At 43.5% G+C, this 19,847-nt stretch overlaps 1 protein-coding gene across 1 annotated transcript in view; it reads left to right on the top strand.

Moving 5' to 3' along the window:
• Positions 1 to 19,847, top strand: part of LOC124005302 (beta,beta-carotene 9',10'-oxygenase-like) — a 102,421-nt gene that overhangs the window by 58,098 nt on the left and 24,476 nt on the right. Inside the window, exons 6-8 of the mRNA XM_046314440.1 lie at positions 1,352 to 1,480; positions 12,172 to 12,332; positions 14,506 to 14,673. Coding sequence (XP_046170396.1) covers positions 1,352 to 1,480; positions 12,172 to 12,332; positions 14,506 to 14,673 — 458 coding nt within the window. The remainder of the gene's footprint in view (positions 1 to 1,351; positions 1,481 to 12,171; positions 12,333 to 14,505; positions 14,674 to 19,847) is intronic.

The raw sequence follows: 19,847 nt of genomic DNA on the forward strand, positions 1-19,847 counted from the left end.
CCCTTCAAATTAGTGGATTCTGCTATTTCAGCCACACTCTTTGCTGACAGGTGTATAAAATCGAGCACACCGCCATGCAATCTCCACAGACAAACATTAAAACTTGTCGGTCCTTAGTTGCGACACTCACTACTGAGTTCCAAATTGCCTCTGGAAGCAACATCAGGACAATAACTGTTTGTCGGGAGCATCATGAAATGGGTTTCCATGGCCGAGCAGCCACACACAAGCCTAAGATCACCATGTGCAATGCCAAGCATCGGATAGAGTGGCGTAAAGCTTGTCGCCATTGGACTCTGGAGCAGTGGAAATGCATTCTCTGAAGTGATGAGTCAGGCTTCATCTGGCAGTCGGATGGACGATTCTGGGTTTTGCGAATGCCAGGAGAATTGAACCTGCCCCCATGCATAGTGCCAACTTTAAAGTTTGGTGGAGGAGGAATAATGGTCAGGGGCTAGTTTTCATGGCTCGGGCTAGGCCCTTTTGTTCCAGTGAAGGGAAATCTTAACATTACAGCATTCAATGACATTCAAGATGATTCTGTGCTTCCAACTTAGTGGCAACAGGGAGTGAGGAAAGAGCTAAATGAATAGGGGAAGCAGTAGCTTCAAGGTTAGAAAGGCAAGTCGATATCCGAACCCCCTAGCTACTTGTGGGGAAATCTGCATGTGGGGAAATCTGCACGCAGTGATCCATCACCCGGAAGGTTACCAGCTACAATATCTCTGTATACTACATACTGCTCTTGTGCGCTTGAGTGCCCATGAGCTGCTCCCAGCCTATGACGTGTGTTTTGTATCAAGTTGGTTACTATGACAGAATACCTGTGCAAATTACCAATAAAGCAAGTATGGAAATATGAAGGCCAGATTATCTATGGTAGCTATACATGTAATGTATCTAGTCCCAAAGTGTCTGCATGGTTCTAAGGCCCTGGTGAAGTTAAGTCTTTCAAGTTTCCAATAAGGTTGTACTATTGATTATTGATGACAATGTGGAAGACTTAGATGCTGCTTTACTATGCTGCAAACTAATCACTGCAGCTTCGGACTGCAGACTAATCAACATTGCACATGAATCAGAGCAAATCACTACTCTGTCTGACTTGACTTCCTCCACCCACAGCATATTATTTACTGTAATCTCTGTGAGATACTTATATACAAGTATTTCTTGTCTATATACAAGTGTGTTTTATGTGGCTCTGACACAATATCACAGGGTGACAGGTTGTTTAGAAACAGTGTTCCTGTGAGTTTAGATGATCATTTATTGTATACACACCATTGTTGTGACACAGTATTGCAACACTGTGAGAGGTTGTGTACTAACTGTGTCCCTGTCATTTTAGGTGCCTTGTATAACATAATCAAAGTGCCCCCTATGAAGAACAACCCTGAGGAAACCCTGGAGGGGGCCAAAGTGCTGTGCTCTATTGTCCCTGCAGACAAGGCCAGGCCCTCCTACTACCACAGCTTCGGTAAACCTATCAAACACTTGCAATACCTATGCAATTAGAGCCAAAACAAAATCATGGCTGTGTTCCAAATTGCACCCTTGTCCCTTTATAGTGCACTTATGTTGACAAGAACTGGTCAGAAGTAGTGCACTATATAAGGTATAGGTTGCAATTCGGAATGCAACCATTACTTACTGTCACTGTACGTCTCTATCATATCCGTATGATACATATCCATGTACCCATATGATACATATCCATGTACCCTGACATTAGTGTCTCATTTTAACTTGTGAGGGGGGTGTTGCTATTTTATTTAGCATTTTAGGATCCCGTTCAAAATAAAATAAAATATATTTTTAAAAAAGGCCATAGAAATGCATTGAATAATACCTTCATAAATGGCAAAAAGGACAGTCAAAAAATGTAAAATAAGAAACAAGGTTTTGAAGTGTCTGTCCTAAATCTAGGAGATATAAAATAAAACTTTGTAAATATATGTATATATATTTTTGACACTTATTTAACCCCTCTTTTGGGGAAGACACAAAACTACCTTTATGCTCCACCGGTTACCTTCCGTGACACTTATGGGTTCCGTGACACTTATGGGGGTCGTAGTGCAAGACGAAGAAAACCACCATGTTCATGAGAATCTCCCCTTTCCACAGTGGGTTCCCATTAGTTTGTAGCCCAAATGGACCAAACATTTGCAAACAGAAGTTGGCACATCGACGGTACCGACTTCAGACATGCCCCCTGACACTTGTGTGTTCATGAGAGTCTCCTTTCCATAGAGTAGTCATAATAGGTTCTAGGTCAAACCGATCAGACGCAACAGACATTTTCAGAATACTGATTTTCGGGGTGTCTCATGGTCTGACAAACACCGCTGTAGCTCAGCAGCCTTTCACTGGAAGTGCGAGTTTGGCGGATGTGGTGGATTGAGATGCATCCACTGCAACAACAAAAAATACAGTACCAATCGAAAATTTGGATGGGGATTTCTTTTGTTATGTAATTTAGATTGACATATCGACTCTAGGGGGGCCCTTAACCCTTTGACCTGTATGATCACATATTTGTGATCATTGTTGTGTGGTCCCTGCAGTGTACCATCACAAATATGTGATTGCAACAGCAGCAACAGAATTTATGATGCAAAAAACGCGACTTAACACCATTGTTGTCTGAACAGCATTTACATTTTTTGGTACTGTTTTAAAATAAAGGTCTTAACCTTTATTACGCAGTTTTACCCTTTATTGTAAAAGATAAATGTGAACTTCATCACCCAAGCATTACACGGAACACATCCACAGCCATGTTTGTTTATGTTTGACAAGTGAAAAACGTTCTAATCCCAGAATGCCATTTACTATAATGCCCCGTTCAAAACAACTGAGAACCGACCTGAAGATCACTGATGTCATGATTTTACCTTCTATTTTTTTTTTGAATCCCCAGTTGTGTTGAACGCGGCATAAGAGGCAAATAAACAAAGTCAAAGATGGCTGAGGTCATTGCCCAAAAAATATCAACTTACTTTGGTCACTTTTCAGCAGCTGCATGTGAATGTTACAGTGTATACTAGAACCGGAGCACATGACTTGACAAGTTGTTTACAGTTTAAACATAAAATAAAAGGGAGAAGGTATCGTGGGGGGATATGATGGAGGAAATATTACTATGATGGGGAATTTATCAATAAATGGGGGGTCTGGATAGGGGGTCTGAACTGGCAGCCCATGGTAAACATAGTTAAGAAAAATATAACTCTTGATAGACACTGATAGCCAATGATTATAGAGATAATATCCGATTTCAATGTCTCACTGAAGAGGAGATACGATAAATATTTTGTCATTCTGATGACGAATCTGTGTATGAGAGTGAGTCGGATCAATCAGATAGTGACGAGGAATATTTGCCCCCCCAACCTTCTAGACTATTAGCGTGAGATGTCTGAGGAAAATGGTGTCCACCTCTACCTTGCATGCAATAAGCATCCCTCACCTCCCCAAGATGCTGGTGCTGCTGCCAATCTTATAGGCTGTGAGGGAGAATAGGTTGAAGTTAAAGAAGATGGTCCCTGCTGCTTGAGATCCTGTCTCTTCACACCATCAGAGATAGACTTCAATGACACCCTGTCTGGCATACAAAGCACCCTGCCAACCTCTTCAGAGTCAGAGTGTTTTAAACTGTTCCTTGATGAGGAATTGGTGGAGAGTGTGGTGCAGGAAACCAACAGTTTGCCCATTATCATCTAACAGAAAAACCCAAGGCTCTCTTCAAATGAATCAAAATTCAGAATGCCTTTAGCCTATTAAATATGCAAATTTGTTTGCAGGTATTCTCATGAACTGAAAGAGAAGACTGCCCCTAGCGTAAAAAGGTTACACTACTATCAGTGTAATGTATACCTTCCTGGTCACGGTGCTGCTGATTGTGGCTAATGAAAAAGGGCTCTGTGAGGGACTAATGAACCTCTGACCCCATGCTGCAGACCCATCTTTATCTCCCAGGACCACTTCCTTGTCTTGCTGAGAGTGCTCCACTTTGAGAACAATGCCACTGCCAACCTTGCTGACCCCATCACAAAATTAGGAATGTCCTGGGTGTTTGTACTTTCATTACGCCAATAAATCCCATCAAAGCCCCACAGATCTTTGTTTTATGTGACCGTCTGATGGGATATGAACAGGACCTGATCATCTACAACTGCACCACCACAGATAAGCCATTTTGAGGGTCTTGGCATATCTGGATCAGCGGTGATCACCATGCTGCATCCTTCCTCAGAAAAGGGCACACTGTATTTGTGGACAACTTGTACAGCAGCCCTACACATTTACAGTACCTTTTTGAGGAGTACACAGGGGCCTGTGGCACAGTGAGATCCAATAGGAATTCCACTATTCAAAAAGAAAATGAGCAAGGGGGAGGTGATGTTCCAAATGAACGGGAAGATGATGGCAGTGTAAGGGCATGACAAACGCGATGTCCATGTTCTGTCCACTGTGCAGACCTCTAAAATGTCGAACACAGGAAAACTGAACTATGTCACCTGAGAGTGGACATGCAGAAGTGTTTTGTTGAGTGTGCCGGAATATACCTAAAAAAGTACAATAATCTATTTTTCCACCTAATAGACATAGCCCTACTCAACAGCTACATTGTCCACTGGCAGGTCACAGAACAGGTGATCTCATAGCAGCTGTACAGGATAAACCTGATGCAGCAGCTCCTTGAGGACCACCACACTCCTCGTTGTCCGTCTGCTAGGGGCCGGCCTGCCTCTGACAATCCTCTACACCTCATTGAACACCACTTTCCTAGCGATGTCCCTCAGAACACCCTGCAAGGAAAAAGTACACCATTTGTATACCATTGCAAGGTCCGTCTAACATCAACCCGATGACAGAAACAAAGGAAGTTGACCAAGTACATATTTGAGCTATGTGACACAGCAGTTGTTATGCTGGTGAATGAGGACCCAAAAGCGACTTAACAGAAGCAGAGTCTTTATTCCAGTCTTAAACAAAAACGATAATCCTGGATATTATCTTAGGTAAATACAAAACAGGAAAACTGAAATCCACTCGTCAGTAGAGAGGAACGACTGGAGACGCGACCACAGACTGCAGGTCGCTTCGGGAAGGCACAGGCCGTAGCTGACATAGACACCTGCTCACACGCAGCATCTGAAGAAGGCAAAAACACGACAGGGCGGAACAAGGACACAGAACAGCAAACATCAAACAAGGATCCGACAAGGAAAGAAGCGGAAAACAGAGGGAGAAATAGGGACTCTAATCAGAGGGCAAAATAGGGGACAGGTGTGAAAGAGTAAATGAGGTAGTTAGGAGAATGAGGAACAGCTGTGGGCGGGAACGGAACGATAGAGAGAGAGAGCGAGAGAGGGAGAGAGGGAGGGGGAGAGAGAGGGATAGAAAGAGGGAAAGAACTTAATAAGACCAGCAGAGGGAAACGAATAGAAGGGAAGCACAGGGACAAGACATGATAATCAATGACAAAACATGACAGTACCCCCCCCCACTCACCGAGCACCTCCTAGTGCACTCGAGGAGGAACCCTGGCGGCAACGGAGGAAATCATCAATCAACGAACGGTCCAGCACGTCCCGAGATGGAACCCAACTCCTCTCCTCAGGACCGTAACCCTCCCAATCCACTAAGTACTGGTGACCACGTCCCCGAGAACGCATGTCCATGATCTTCCGTACCTTGTAAATAGGTGCGCCCTCGACAAGGACGGGGGGGGGAGACGATCGGGGGGCGCGAAGAAAAGGCTTGACACAGGAGACATGGAAGACAGGGTGGACGCGACGAAGATGTCGCGGAAGAAGCAGTCGCACAGCGACAGGATTGACGACCTGAGAGACACGGAACGGACCAATGAACCGTGGAGTCAACTTGCGAGAAGCTGTCGTAAGGGGAAGGTTACGAGTGGAAAGCCACACTCTCTGACCGCGACAATACCTAGGACTCTTAATCCTACGTTTATTGGCGGCTCTCACAGTCTGCGCCCTGTAACGGCAAAGTGCAGACCTGACCCTCCTCCAGGTGCGCTCACAACGTTGGACAAAAGCCTGAGCGGAGGGAACGCTGGACTCGGCGAGCTGGGACGAGAACAGAGGAGGCTGGTACCCAAGACTACTCTGAAACGGAGATAACCCGGTAGCAGACGAAGGAAGCGAGTTGTGAGCGTATTCTGCCCAGGGGAGCTGTTCTGCCCAAGACGCAGGGTTTCGAAAAGAAAGGCTGCGTAATATGCGACCAATCGTCTGATTGGCCCTTTCTGCTTGACCGTTAGACTGGGGATGAAAACCGGAAGAGAGACTGACGGAAGCACCAATCAAACGACAGAACTCCCTCCAAAACTGTGACGTGAGTTGCGGGCCTCTGTCTGAAACGGCGTCTAACAGGAGGCCATGAATTCTGAACACATTCTCAATGATGATTTGTGCCGTCTCCTTAGCGGAAGGAAGCTTAGCGAGGGGAATTAAATGTGCCGCCTTAGAGAACCTATCGACAACCGTAAGAATCACAGTCTTCCCCGCAGACGAAGGCAGACCGGTAATAAAGTCTAAGGCGATGTGAGACCATGGTCGAGAAGGAATGGGAAGCGGTCTGAGACGACCGGCAGGAGGAGAGTTACCTGACTTAGTCTGCGCGCAGTCCGAACAAGCAGCCACGAAACGGCGCGTGTCACGCTCCTGAGTAGGCCACCAAAACCGCTGGCGAATAGAAGCAAGTGTACCCCGAACGCCGGGGTGGCCAGCTAACTTGGCAGAGTGAGCCCACTGAAGAACAGCCAGACGAGTAGAGACAGGAACGAAAAGAAGGTTACTAGGACAAGCGCGCGGCGACGCAGTATGAGTGAGTGCTTGCTTTACCTGTCTCTCAATTCCCCAGACAGTCAACCCAACAACACGCCCCTCAGGGAGAATCCCCTCGGGGTCGGTAGAAGCCACAGAAGAACTAAAGAGACGGGATAAGGCATCAGGCTTGGTGTTCTTATTTCCCGGGCGATAAGAAATCACGAACTCGAAACGAGCGAAAAACAACGCCCAACGAGCTTGACGTGCATTAAGTCGTTTGGCAGAATGGATGTACTCAAGGTTCTTATCGTCAGTCCAAATGACAAAAGGGACGGTCGCCCCCTCCAACCACTGTCGCCATTCGCCTAGGGCTAAGCGGATGGCGAGCAGTTCGCGGTTACCCACATCATAGTTGCGTTCCGATGGCGACAGGCGATGAGAAAAATAAGCGCAAGGATGGACCTTATCGTCAGAATGGAAGCGCTGGGACAGAATGGCTCCCACGCCCACCTCTGAAGCGTCAACCTCGACAATGAATTGTTTAGTGACGTCAGGAGTAACAAGGATAGGAGCGGATGTAAAACGCTTCTTGAGGAGATCAAAAGCTCCCTGGGCGGAACCGGACCACTTAAAGCACGTCTTGACAGAAGTAAGAGCTGTGAGAGGGGCAGCCACTTGACCGAAATTACGAATGAAACACCGATAGAAATTAGCGAAACCGAGAAAGCGCTGCAACTCGACACGTGACTTAGGAACGGGCCAATCTCTGACAGCCTGGACCTTAGCGGGATCCATCTGAATGCCTTCAGCGGAAATAACAGAACCGAGAAATGTGACAGAGGAGACATGAAAGGCGCACTTCTCAGCCTTCACGTAGAGACAATTCTCTAAAAGGCGCTGGAGTACACGTCGAACGTGCTGAACATGAATCTCGAGTGACGGTGAAAAAATCAGGATATCGTCAAGGTAAACGAAAACAAAGATGTTCAGCATGTCTCTCAGTACATCATTAACTAATGCCTGAAAGACAGCTGGAGCATTAGCGAGACCGAACGGCAGAACCCGGTATTCAAAATGCCCTAACGGAGTGTTAAACGCCATTTTCCACTCGTCCCCCTCTCTGATGCGCACGAGATGGTAAGCGTTACGAAGGTCCAACTTAGTAAAGAACCTGGCTCCCTGCAGAATCTCGAAGGCTGACGACATAAGGGGAAGCGGATAACGATTCTTAACCGTTATGTCATTCAGCCCTCGATAATCCACGCAGGGGCGCAGAGTACCGTCCTTCTTCTTAACAAAAAAAAACCCCGCTCCGGCGGGAGTGGAAGAAGGCACCACGGTACCGGCGTCGAGAGAAACAGACAGATAATCCTCGAGAGCCTTACGTTCGGGAGCCGACAGAGAGTATAGTCTACCCCGAGGGGGAGTGGTCCCCGGAAGGAGATCAATACAACAATCATACGACCGGTGAGGAGGAAGGGAGTTGGCTCTAGACCGACTGAAGACCGTGCGCAGATCATGATATTCCTCCGGCACTCCTGTCAAATCACCAGGTTCCTCCTGAGAAGAGGGGACAGAAGAAACAGGAGGGATAGCAGACATTAAACACTTCACATGACAAGAAACGTTCCAGGATAGGATAGAATTACTAGACCAATTAATAGAAGGATTATGACATACTAGCCAGGGATGACCCAAAACAACAGGTGTAAAAGGTGAACGAAAAATCAAAAAGGAAATGGTCTCATTGTGGTTACCAGATACTGTGAGGGTTAAAGGTAGTGTCTCACATCTGATACTGGGGAGAAGACTACCATCTAAGGCGAACATTGGCGTGGGCTTCCCTAACAGTCTGAGAGGAATGTCATGTTTCCGAGCCCATGCTTCGTCCATAAAACAACCCTCAGCCCCAGAGTCTATTCAAGGCACTGCAGGAAGCAGCCGAACCGGTCCCAGCATAGATGGACCGACAAGGTAGTACAGGATCTTGATGGAGAGACCTGAGTAGTAGCGCTCACCAGTAGCCCTCCGCTTACTGATGAGCTCTGGCTTTTACTGGACATGAAATGACAAAATGTCCAGCAGAACCGCAATAGAGGCAAAGGCGGTTGGTGATTCTCCGTTCCCTCTCCTTAGTCGAGATGCGAATACCTCCCAGCTGCATGGGCTCAGTCTCTGAGCCGGTGGGAGGAGATGGTTGAGATGCGGAGAGGGGGAACACCGTTAACGCGAGCTCTCTTCCACGAGCTCGGTGACGAAGATCTACCCGTCGTTCTATGCGGATGGCGAGTGCAATCAAAGAGTCCACGCTGGAAGGAACCTCCCGGGAGAGAATCTCATCTTTAACCTCAGCGTGGAGTCCCTCCAGAAAACGAGCGAGCAACGCCGGCTCGTTCCAGTCACTGGAGGCAGCAAGAGTGCGAAACTCTATAGAGTAATCCGTTATGGATCGATCACCTTGACATAGGGTAGCCAGGGCCCTGGAAGCCTCCTTCCCAAAAACTGAACGATCAAAAACCCGTATCATCTCCTCTTTAAAGTTCTGATAATCGTTAGAACACTCAGCCCTTGCCTCCCAGATAGCTGTGCCCCACTCCCGAGCCCGACCAGTAAGGAGTGATATGACGTAAGCGATCCGAGCTCTCTCTCTAGAGTATGTGTTGGGCTGGAGAGAGAACACAATATCACACTGGGTGAGAAAGGAGCGGCACTCAGTGGGCTGCCCAGAGTAACAAGGTGGGTTATTAACCCTAGGTTCCGGAGACTCGGAAGACCAGGAAGTAGCTGGTGGCACGAGACGAAGACTCTGAAACTGTCCTGAGAGGTCGGAGACCTGAGCGGCCAGGGTCTCAACGGCATGACGAGCAGCAGACAATTCCTGCTCGTGTCTGCCGAGCATTGCTCCCTGGATCTCGACGGCAGTGTTGCGAGAATCCGTAGTCGCTGGGTCCATTCTTGGTCGGATCCTTCTGTTATGCTGGTGAATGAGGACCCAAAAGCGACTTAACAGAAACAGAGTCTTTATTCCAGTCTTAAACAAAAACGATAATCCTGGATATTATCTTAGGTAAATACAAAACAGGAAAACTGAAATCCACTCGTCAGTAGAGAGGAACGACTGGAGACGCGACCACAGACTGCAGGTCGCTTCGGGAAGGCACAGGCCGTAGCTGACATAGACACCTGCTCACACGCAGCATCTGAAGAAGGCAAAAACACGACAGGGCGGAACAAGGACACAGAACAGCAAACATCAAACAAGGATCCGACAAGGACAGAAGCAGAAAACAGAGGGAGAAATAGGGACTCTAATCAGAGGGCAAAATAGGGGACAGGTGTGAAAGAGTAAATGAGGTAGTTAGGAGAATGAGGAACAGCTGGGAGCAGGAACGGAACGATAGAGAGAGAGAGAGCGAGAGAGGGAGAGAGGGAGGGGGAGAGAGAGGGATAGAAAGATGGAAAGAACCTAATAAGACCAGCAGAGGGAAACGAATAGAAGGGAAGCACAGGGACAAGACATGATAATCAATGACAAAACATGACAGCAGTTCCTTGCTTTGACAAGTACCACACCCTGAAGCAATACTAAGTGGAAAGTAGACTTATAGTGGCTGATCAATTGTTGATTTATGCTGATATTTAAAAATGTTTCATTGGAAAATGTATTGCAATGTATGACTTGAGGTGTTTGACAGGGAGGATTGGGGAAATGTTCCCCCCAAAATAGATGTTTGTTTACCATTTACATATGTTTGTTTACCTGAAGTGAAATATTTTGTTGGACTCTTGGGTTCTATTTCGGAAATGAAACAGAACAGCATAAGAATGTAATCAACAATTGTAAAATGTGTTGAAATGTATGACTTTATGCGTTTGATGTGTAGTGGGTGAGGGGGGATTGGAGAAATGTTCTTTAAAAAAGACCAAAAAAAAGATAGAAAAGTAACATATGAGTGTTTACTTTGTTTGACTCCTGGGCTCCATTTCTGAAATAAAACAGAAAAGGAAAAGTACGTAACCAACTTTTGTTATTCTTTGATTTGTAATGTATTGTCGCAATTATGTTTTGTCATTTTGCCAAATAGTTGTTGGCTTGGGAAAATATGATTTGATTATTTCAATCAACCTTTAGCCTAACCTGTAGACTACTGTAGACTAAAGAGAATGATTTGAGTTGTTACATTACATCGAGTTGTCCTAGAAATATACTTTATAGTGAGTAATACTTGAAGCTTGTACAAATGTAACCACGTTTTCGAAGGAGAGTGATAACTGGTCCACCCACGTAACATTCAGCCTCAAAATGGCGCCAAAGCATAGACCTAGATAATCCTGTTTAGCGCCATAGTTTAATATAACGATGTTGAGATATCTATATCTCAACATCGGTTCCCTCATGCCAAGGTCTCTGCATACAATATAGCTGATTACACGCATGTACCATTCAATCTGATCACCCGCACAAACTGTTTCACTTTGTTGTTTACATGACTTTGTCCACCACCCTGTTCTCATTATCCTCTGGCTCGACCAGGCTAAAACCTATCCAAGCAATAATACTCATCACATTTGATGGAAAATATATTCCCTGCTTGGTGACAAGGCAGGCATCTGTAGGCTACATGTCCAGTGGTGATAATACCTTGACATGGTTACGAAATAATGCCACTGCTGTAGACTAGTTTTTCCAGGGGAGAATAAATGAAATACAATTCTTTTAAATTAAAAATGTTTTTAGGATCCCAGCGTTCCCCAGCCTTAACCATGGTCGAGATATGTAATATATGCTCATACCCTGCTCTCACTTTGTTTGTTTGCCACTATTGTATCAAATACACCAGATTTAGCGTCTCAGGCTTCCCGCCCTATCTCACATGCACAGCCCCTCAGACAGGCTAATACTAGAGCCTCTTTCAGATGATAATACATGTAATATAGATGATAATAATTATAAACTAGGTGGTTCGAGCCCTAAATGCTGATTGACTGACAGCCATGGTATATCAGACCGTATACCACGGGGACATTGTGGTGTCAATACAATGAGGAGTGTAGATAATAGTGTCAAAATGCAACAATCTAATTCTAGAACAGCAGCATAGAATTATGGAAATGCGTGCAAAAATAACTCACAATGTAAGGGCCGTTAATAATATTTAGAACTTAAGCGTTAAAAAGTTAACTCTCCCTGTACCCATGTACAGACAATCTCACAAATCACTACACAACCGTATCTCAGCAATGAAAATCTATGAAAGTCAATTTGGGAAGTGATTTGAATAGAAAAATGGATAAACCTTCAATTCAAATCGATCCCAACCCTGATAAAAACAATGTATTTGACATATATTTTCCCTTTTTCCTGTAGCAATGTCAGAGAACTATGTGGTGTTCATAGAGCAGCCTATCAAGATGGACCTACTGAAGATTGTCACAGCTAAACTGAGGGGAAAGGGAATCAGTGAGGGGGTCTACTGGGACCCCAAACAAGATACTGTCTTTCACCTGGTAGACAAACACACGGGACAGGTGAGAGGTGGATAGGACAAGGCTTTTAAAGGCCTTTATGATGCAAATAAATAACTAACGTGGTTCTATTACGAAGCCGTGAAGCCCAAAGCAACAAAGAAATACAGATGTAGAGTTTGAATTCTCTTGTTTGAACATCTTAGTATCTCGTTCGAAACGACTTAGTATCTCATTTGAACGACTTAGTTAAAAAAAGCCTACAAATAATGTCACAATTCCTAAGTCATTTCAACTACTTATCACATTTGAAGTACTTAATTGTTCTTTTGTCTAATTAGGCCTCATTCGTTATGCAGCTTGTCAGACTGTGCAAAGTTGCTGCAACCATTCATTCACTGATTCCATCCATTTGATATGATTATTTATTGTGTTTTTTGATCGCCTAAAGCAGGGCTGCTTTTGAATGCCAGAGCATGTAAGTGGGTGAGTGTGGAGTGAGGGAGCAAAATTTTCTCCCTTTCTAATTTTATCTTATTTTGCATATTTTTGGAACTGAATGTCATCAGTCCTTCAACCAAAACCTGATATTAGATGAAGGGAACCTGAGTGAACAAATAACACAACATCTTTAATTTATTTCATTTAAAAAAGCTATGCAACACCCAATGCCCCTATATGAAAATAATTCCCCCCTCACACTCAATCACACGTCCACCACCATGCTTGACCGTTGTTGTAAGCTTCTTACTGTGTTGTAAGCTTCTTACTGTGGAGTGTAGTGTTTGGTTTTTGCCAGGCATAATGGGACCCATGACATCCAAATAGTTATACTTTTGTCTCATCTGTCCATAGCACATTATTCCAAAAGTCTGGATGATCATCCAGGTGCATCCTGGCAAACTTTGGTAAACTTTTTGGATGAGATCGGTCCCATTATGTATGGCGAAAACCAAACAAGAATCTCATACCAACGGTCAAGCATGGTGCTGATAGTGTGATGGTTTGGGGATGCTTTGCTGCCTCAGGACCTGGACAACTTGCCTTAATAAAAGGAATAATGAATTCAGCTCTGCATCAGATCATTCTACAGGAGAATGGCAGGCCATGCATCTGTGAGCTGAAGCTGAAGCACAGCTGGATGATGCAGCAATGAAGACACAATCAAGTCGACATGAAAACAGTTAAAAAGTAACAAATTTGAAATTTTGGAATGGCCCAGTCATTAGTCCAGACCTAATACCAATTGGATGTGGCAGGACTTTAAATGAGCAGTTCATGCTTGAAAACACACACATGGCACTGAGTTAAAAAAGTTCCGCATGCAAGAGTGGGACAGAATTTCTCCACAGCGTTGTGAGAGACTGATCTCTTGTAGGGGTGGCAGGTAGCCTCGTGGTTAGAGCATTGGACTAGCAACCAAAAGGCTGCTAGATTGAGTCCCTGAGCTGACAAGGTAAAAGTCTGTCGATCTGTCCCTGAACAAGGCAGTTAACACACTGTTCCCAGGCCGTCATTGTAAATAAGAAATTGTTCTTAACTGACTAGCCAGGTTAAATAAAATAAAGTAAAAATCTACAACTACATTCCAACTAAAGGTGGCACAAACAGTTATTGAGTGTAAGGGTCAATTACTTATTCACACAGGGCAATTGGGTGTTGCATAAAAAAAGCATCCATTCTTTTTGTTGTTATTTGTAAACTGAGGTTCCCATTATCTAATATATGGTTTTGGTTGAAGATCTGATAACATTCAGTATCAAACACATGCAAAAATAGAGAAAATCAGAAAGAGGGCAAATACTTTTTCACAGCACTGTAAGTCGCTCAAACAAGGAAATAAGTCATTCAAACAACTTAGTATCTAGTTTGATTGACTGGTTTGAACGACTTGAATGACATTTGAACAACAAGATAATTCCAAGAGTCTGCATTTCTTACATTTTTTGGCCATTGGCTTTGGTATTTTTCATATGAAAATATAGTTGCTTCACTGTATGGGAAGTACAAAAGCGCTAATCTTTGATACTGTATCATAACATGTCTAATCTATCATAAAAGTAGCACATATAGCAGTCATGTTCACTAGTGAGTAATAGTAACTAAGCTACTTACTAAATTGCTAAATGACCAGTAAATTATCTAATTCACTGAAGTAATTTGTCTTGCTTTCTCTCCTCTGTCTCCACCAGACCAGCTCAGTAATGTTTGTCCTTCTCTCTTCTGTCTCATCTAGACCAGCTCAGTAAAGTTCCACACCAAGGCTCTGTCAGTGTTCCACCAGATCAACGCTTATGAGGAAGACGGCTTCCTGATGCTGGACATGTGTTGCTCTGATAATGGAGAGGCAATCAACAACTACCTCATCCAGAACCTACGCAAGTCAGGGGAGGCTCTCGATCAGGTCAGCATGGAAATACAGTGCCTTAAGAAAGTATTCACAATTTTTCCACATTTTACAGCCTGAATTTAAAATGTATTAAATTGAGATGCTTTGTTACAATACCCCATAATGTCAAAGTGGATTTAATTTTATATATATATATTTTTAGAAATTAATCAAAAATGTAAAGGTGAAATGTCTTCAGTCAACAAGTATTCAACCCCTTTGTTATGGCAAGCATAAAAAGTTGGAGTAAAGTCACAAAATAAGATGAATCGACTCTGTGCAAGAAGGGCACCTATTGTGTAAGGGGTGTGTATCTGGTGGCAGGGAAGTCAGATGCAGGACGGCAGAACTGGGTAATAACTGGAGCAGTTTAATATACAAAACCAACGGCATCCAGAATAACAAAAGATGGGTACAAAACCCGTCGCACACCAGTCACAATGTGCACAAGCACTTACAACAAACAATTTCACACACAGACATGTGGGGAACAGAGGGTTACATACACAATAAGTAATGAGGGAAATGTGAACCAGGTGTGTGGGAAAACAAGACAAAACAAATGGAAAATGAAAGGTGGATCGGCGATGGCTAGAAGACCGGTGACGTCGACCACCGAACGCCGCCCGAACAAGGAGAGGAACCGACTTCGGCGGAAGTCATGACATATTGGAAGGGCACCTATTGGTAGATCGGTAAACATGTAAAACATGTAACTTTAAAAAAAGCATACATTGAATATCCCTTTGAACGTGGTGAAGTTATTAATTGCACTTTAGATGGAGTATCAAGTATAAATACACCCATCACTACAAATATACAGGCGTCCTTCCTAACTCAGTTTCGGGAGAGAAAGGAAACAGCTGTCACAAAATAAGATGAATCGACTCTGTGCAAGAAGGGCACCTATTGTGTAAGGGGTGTGTATCTGGTGGCAGGGAAGTCAGATGCAGGACGGCAGAACTGGGTAATAACTGGAGCAGTTTAATATACAAAACCAACGGCATCCAGAATAACAAAAGATGGGTACAAAACCCGTCGCACACCAGTCACAATGTGCACAAGCACTTACAACAAACAATTTCACACACAGACATGTGGGGAACAGAGGGTTTACATACACAATAAGTAATGAGGGAAATGTGAACCAGGTGTGTGGGAAAACAAGACAAAACAAATGGAAAATGAAAGGTGGATCGGCGATGGCTAGAAGACCGGTGACGTCGACCACCGAACGCCGCCCGAACAAGGAGAGGAACCGACTTCGGCGGAAGTCATGACATATTGGAAGGGCACCTATTGGTAGATCGTTAAACATGTAAAACATGTAACTTTAAAAAAAGCATACATTGAATATCCCTTTGAACGTGGTGAAGTTATTAATTGCACTTTAGATGGAGTATCAAGTATAAATACACCCATCACTACAAATATACAGGCGTCCTTCCTAACTCAGTTTCGGGAGAGAAAGGAAACAGCTCAGGGATACCACAAGGTCAATGGTGACTTTAAAACAGAGTGTAATGGATGTGATAGGAGAAAACTGTAGATAGATCAACAACATTGTAGTTACTCCACAATACTAACCTAATTGAGTAGTAAGGAATCCTGTAAAGCAGGTATTCCCAAACTGGGGTACTGCGGTACCCTCAATGCCATCGGGGGTAAGCCAAATAAAAATGTGATTCACATTTTACACAATTTCCAACAGTACATTTATATTTTCCAACAGGGAAAGATTTGGGTGAAGTTTTTTATCTCGCCTGAGTAGCCTCATTTCACTGGCAAAAATAATATTAAACGTCTAGTGTAGCTGACCATATAAGACGTTCCCTAGGTGCCCAGCGAAATAACAACACAATGTCAAATTGTCACAATTGTCTAAATGAGCGGACCAAGGCGCAGCGTACATAGATTTCCACATCTTTATTTAAATTAAACTCACCAAAAAAAACAATAAATAGCAAACAAAACGTGACATCTGGAGTGCTCACAGGTACTACACAAAAACAAGATCCCACAAACAACAGGTAGGAAAAAGGCTGCCTAAATATAATCCCCAATCAGAGACTCTGATTGGGAACCATACCAGGCCAACATAGAAATACAATAAACTAGAGTACCCACCCTAGTCACACCCTGACCTAACCAAAATAGAGAATAAAAAGGCTCTCTAAGGTCAGGGCGTGACCCAAATACAGTTAGCCTAGTCAAATAATTAACATCCAATCACATGAACCATTACGCTCTCGCAGAAAAACTTCACTCTTGCGCAGACATTTAGAAACTAAACATGACCATTTGAAAAATAAGCCACAGGAGTTTGAGCGAGAATAAAGACTATTTTTGAGTAGTAAGACACGTGTAAAAGCAACAGATACCATTAATAAGTGTCTTATATGGTGAGCTACCGAGTGGCTAGGACAGGCAAGCACCATACTGTTGTGGAGGACTTAATTTTTCCTGCTGCTGCGAATATGGCTGGGACAATGCTGGGGGAGAACGCCCCAAAAAACTATACACACAATGCCTTCATGAAACAACACTGTTTCACGACGCATTAGTGACATGGCAGGAGATGTTTTGAATCAATTACTGCTTCGCATACAAGCCAGTGAATTATATGCTTTACAGCTGGATGAGTCAACAGCTCCTGGTATAAATCCATTACGTTTATGGGGGGTCAATTAAGGAAGACATGCTCTACTGCAAACCACTGGAAACCAGGACAACCTGACAGGATATTTTTTAAGTACTGGACAGCTTTGTGACATCAAATGGACTTTGGTGGTCAAGATATGTTGGTATCTGTACTGATGGTGCAAAAGCCATGACAGGGAGACATAGTGGAGGGGTAACGCACGTGCAAGCAGTTACTCCCGAAGCCACTTGGGTACACTACAGCATCTTCCGAGAGGCTCTTGCTGCCAAGGGAATGCCTGACAGCTTGAAAGACATTTTGGACACTACAGTGAAAATGGTTACCTTTGGTAAAGCAAGGCCCCTGAACTTGTGTATTTTCTGCATTATGCAATGATACTGTTAGTGACCATGTAACGCTTTTACAACATACAGAAGTGCGCTGGTTATCAAGGGGCAAAGTATTGACACATTTTTTAAAATTGAGAGACAAGCTTAAAGTTTTCTGACCATAATTTTCATTGTCTGACCGGTTGCATGATGACGAGTTTCTCACACGACTGGTCTAGCTGGGTGATGTTTTTTCTCACCTGAATGATCTGAATCTAGGATTACAGGGACTCTCCACAACTATTTTCAATGTGTGGGACAAAATTGAGGCTATGATTAAGAAGTTGGAGCTCTTTTCTGTCTGCATTAACAAGGACAACACACAGGTCTTTCCATCATTGTATGATTTTTGTGTGCAAATGAACTCAATCTTACGGACAATGTCAAATGTGATATAGCGAAGCACCTGAATGAGCTGGGTGCATAATTGCGCCGGTACTTTCCCGAAACGGTTGACACAAACAACATTTTATCCCTTTCATGCCCTGCCTCCAGTCCACTTACAGATATCTGAACAAAGAGAGCCTCATCGAAATTGCAACAAGCGGTTCTGTGAAAATTTAATTTAATCAGAAGCCACTGCCAGATTTCTGGATAGGTCTGCGCTCAGAGCTGTTAAGACACTGATGCCCTTTGCAACCACGTACCTATGCAAGACTGGATTCTTGGCCCTCACTAGCATGAAAACTAAATACAGGCACAGACTGTGTGTGGAAAATTATTTAAGACTGAGACTCTCCAAAATAACCGATCCTTTTGCTAAAGGTGCTAAAGTAATACTGCAAAACGCTAAACTTTATGTCATGAATACAAGGTGTTGTGTTAGGGGGAATCCAATAAAACACATTATTGAGTACCACTCTTGTCAAGGCTTTCTTCCTCCTCTTCTGAAGAGGAGTAGTAGGAAGGATCGGAGGACCAAAATGCAGTGTGGTATGTATCCATAATGTAATTTAAGTCAAATGACTACAGATTACAAAAAGAACGAGAAAAACTAAATGAAACCCGAAACAATCCCGAATGGTGCAAACACTGAAACGGAAAATAATCACCCACGAAACACAGGTGGGAAAAGGCTACCTAAGTATGATTCTCAATCAGAGACAACTAACGTCACATCACCTGCCTCTGATTGAGAATCATACCAGGCCAAATACAAAAACACCACATAGAAAAGGAACATAGACAACCCACCCAACTCACGCCCTGACCATACTAAAACAAAGACATAACAAAAGAACTAAGGTCAGAACGTGACAACTCTCCATATTTTCAAGCATAGTGGTGGCTGCATCATGTTATGGATATGCTTGTATTCAGTGGTGGTTCTAGCTTATATGGCTCCCTGGGCAAACCCCCCTTCAGCAACCCCTCCCTATCCCCTCCTCAAAAAAAACTGTAATTTTTATTCAGACATTTGGAACAATGCAAATAAATAATCATAACATTTAAAACTATATAACTATACAAATATATGCAAACAAAGACTCAAAAATATAAAAAATGAGTAACAAAGACAAATAGAAACAAATTGTACTTTATAAATACAAATAAAACATTGAAACAAATTATTACACTAATACCCCATTGCTAACAAAAACACAAATAATACTAAACTGCACAAATCCTATCACACAATACACAAATAGAATAACACATTTATAAAGAAATGTTGAAGAACTATTGTACACTGAAGAAAAATATGAAACTCAACATGCAACATTTTTAAAGATTTTACTGAGTTACAGTTTAGAAAAGGACATCAGTCATTTGAAATTAATTCATTGGGCCCTAAGCTATGGATTTCACATGACTGGGAATACAGATATAAATCCATTGGTCACAGACACCTTAAAAAAGGGTAGGGGTGCGGATTAGAAAACCAGTCGGTATCTGGTGTGACCACCATTTGCCTCATGCAGCGCAATACATCTCTTTTGCATGGAGTTGATCAGGCTGTTGATTGTGACCTGTGGAATGTTGTCCCACTCCTCTTCAATGGCTGTGCGAAGTTGCTGGATATTGTTTGGAACTGGAACACGTTGTCATACATGTCAATACAAATCATTCCAGACGTGCTCAATGGGTGACATGTCTGGTGAATATCCAGGCAATGGAAGAGCTGGGACATTTTCAGCTTCCAGGAATTGTGTACTGAT

This window comes from Oncorhynchus gorbuscha, linkage group LG02 (genome assembly GCF_021184085.1).
Source record: "Oncorhynchus gorbuscha isolate QuinsamMale2020 ecotype Even-year linkage group LG02, OgorEven_v1.0, whole genome shotgun sequence".
In the NCBI taxonomy this organism is placed as follows: Eukaryota; Metazoa; Chordata; class Actinopteri; order Salmoniformes; family Salmonidae; genus Oncorhynchus; species Oncorhynchus gorbuscha.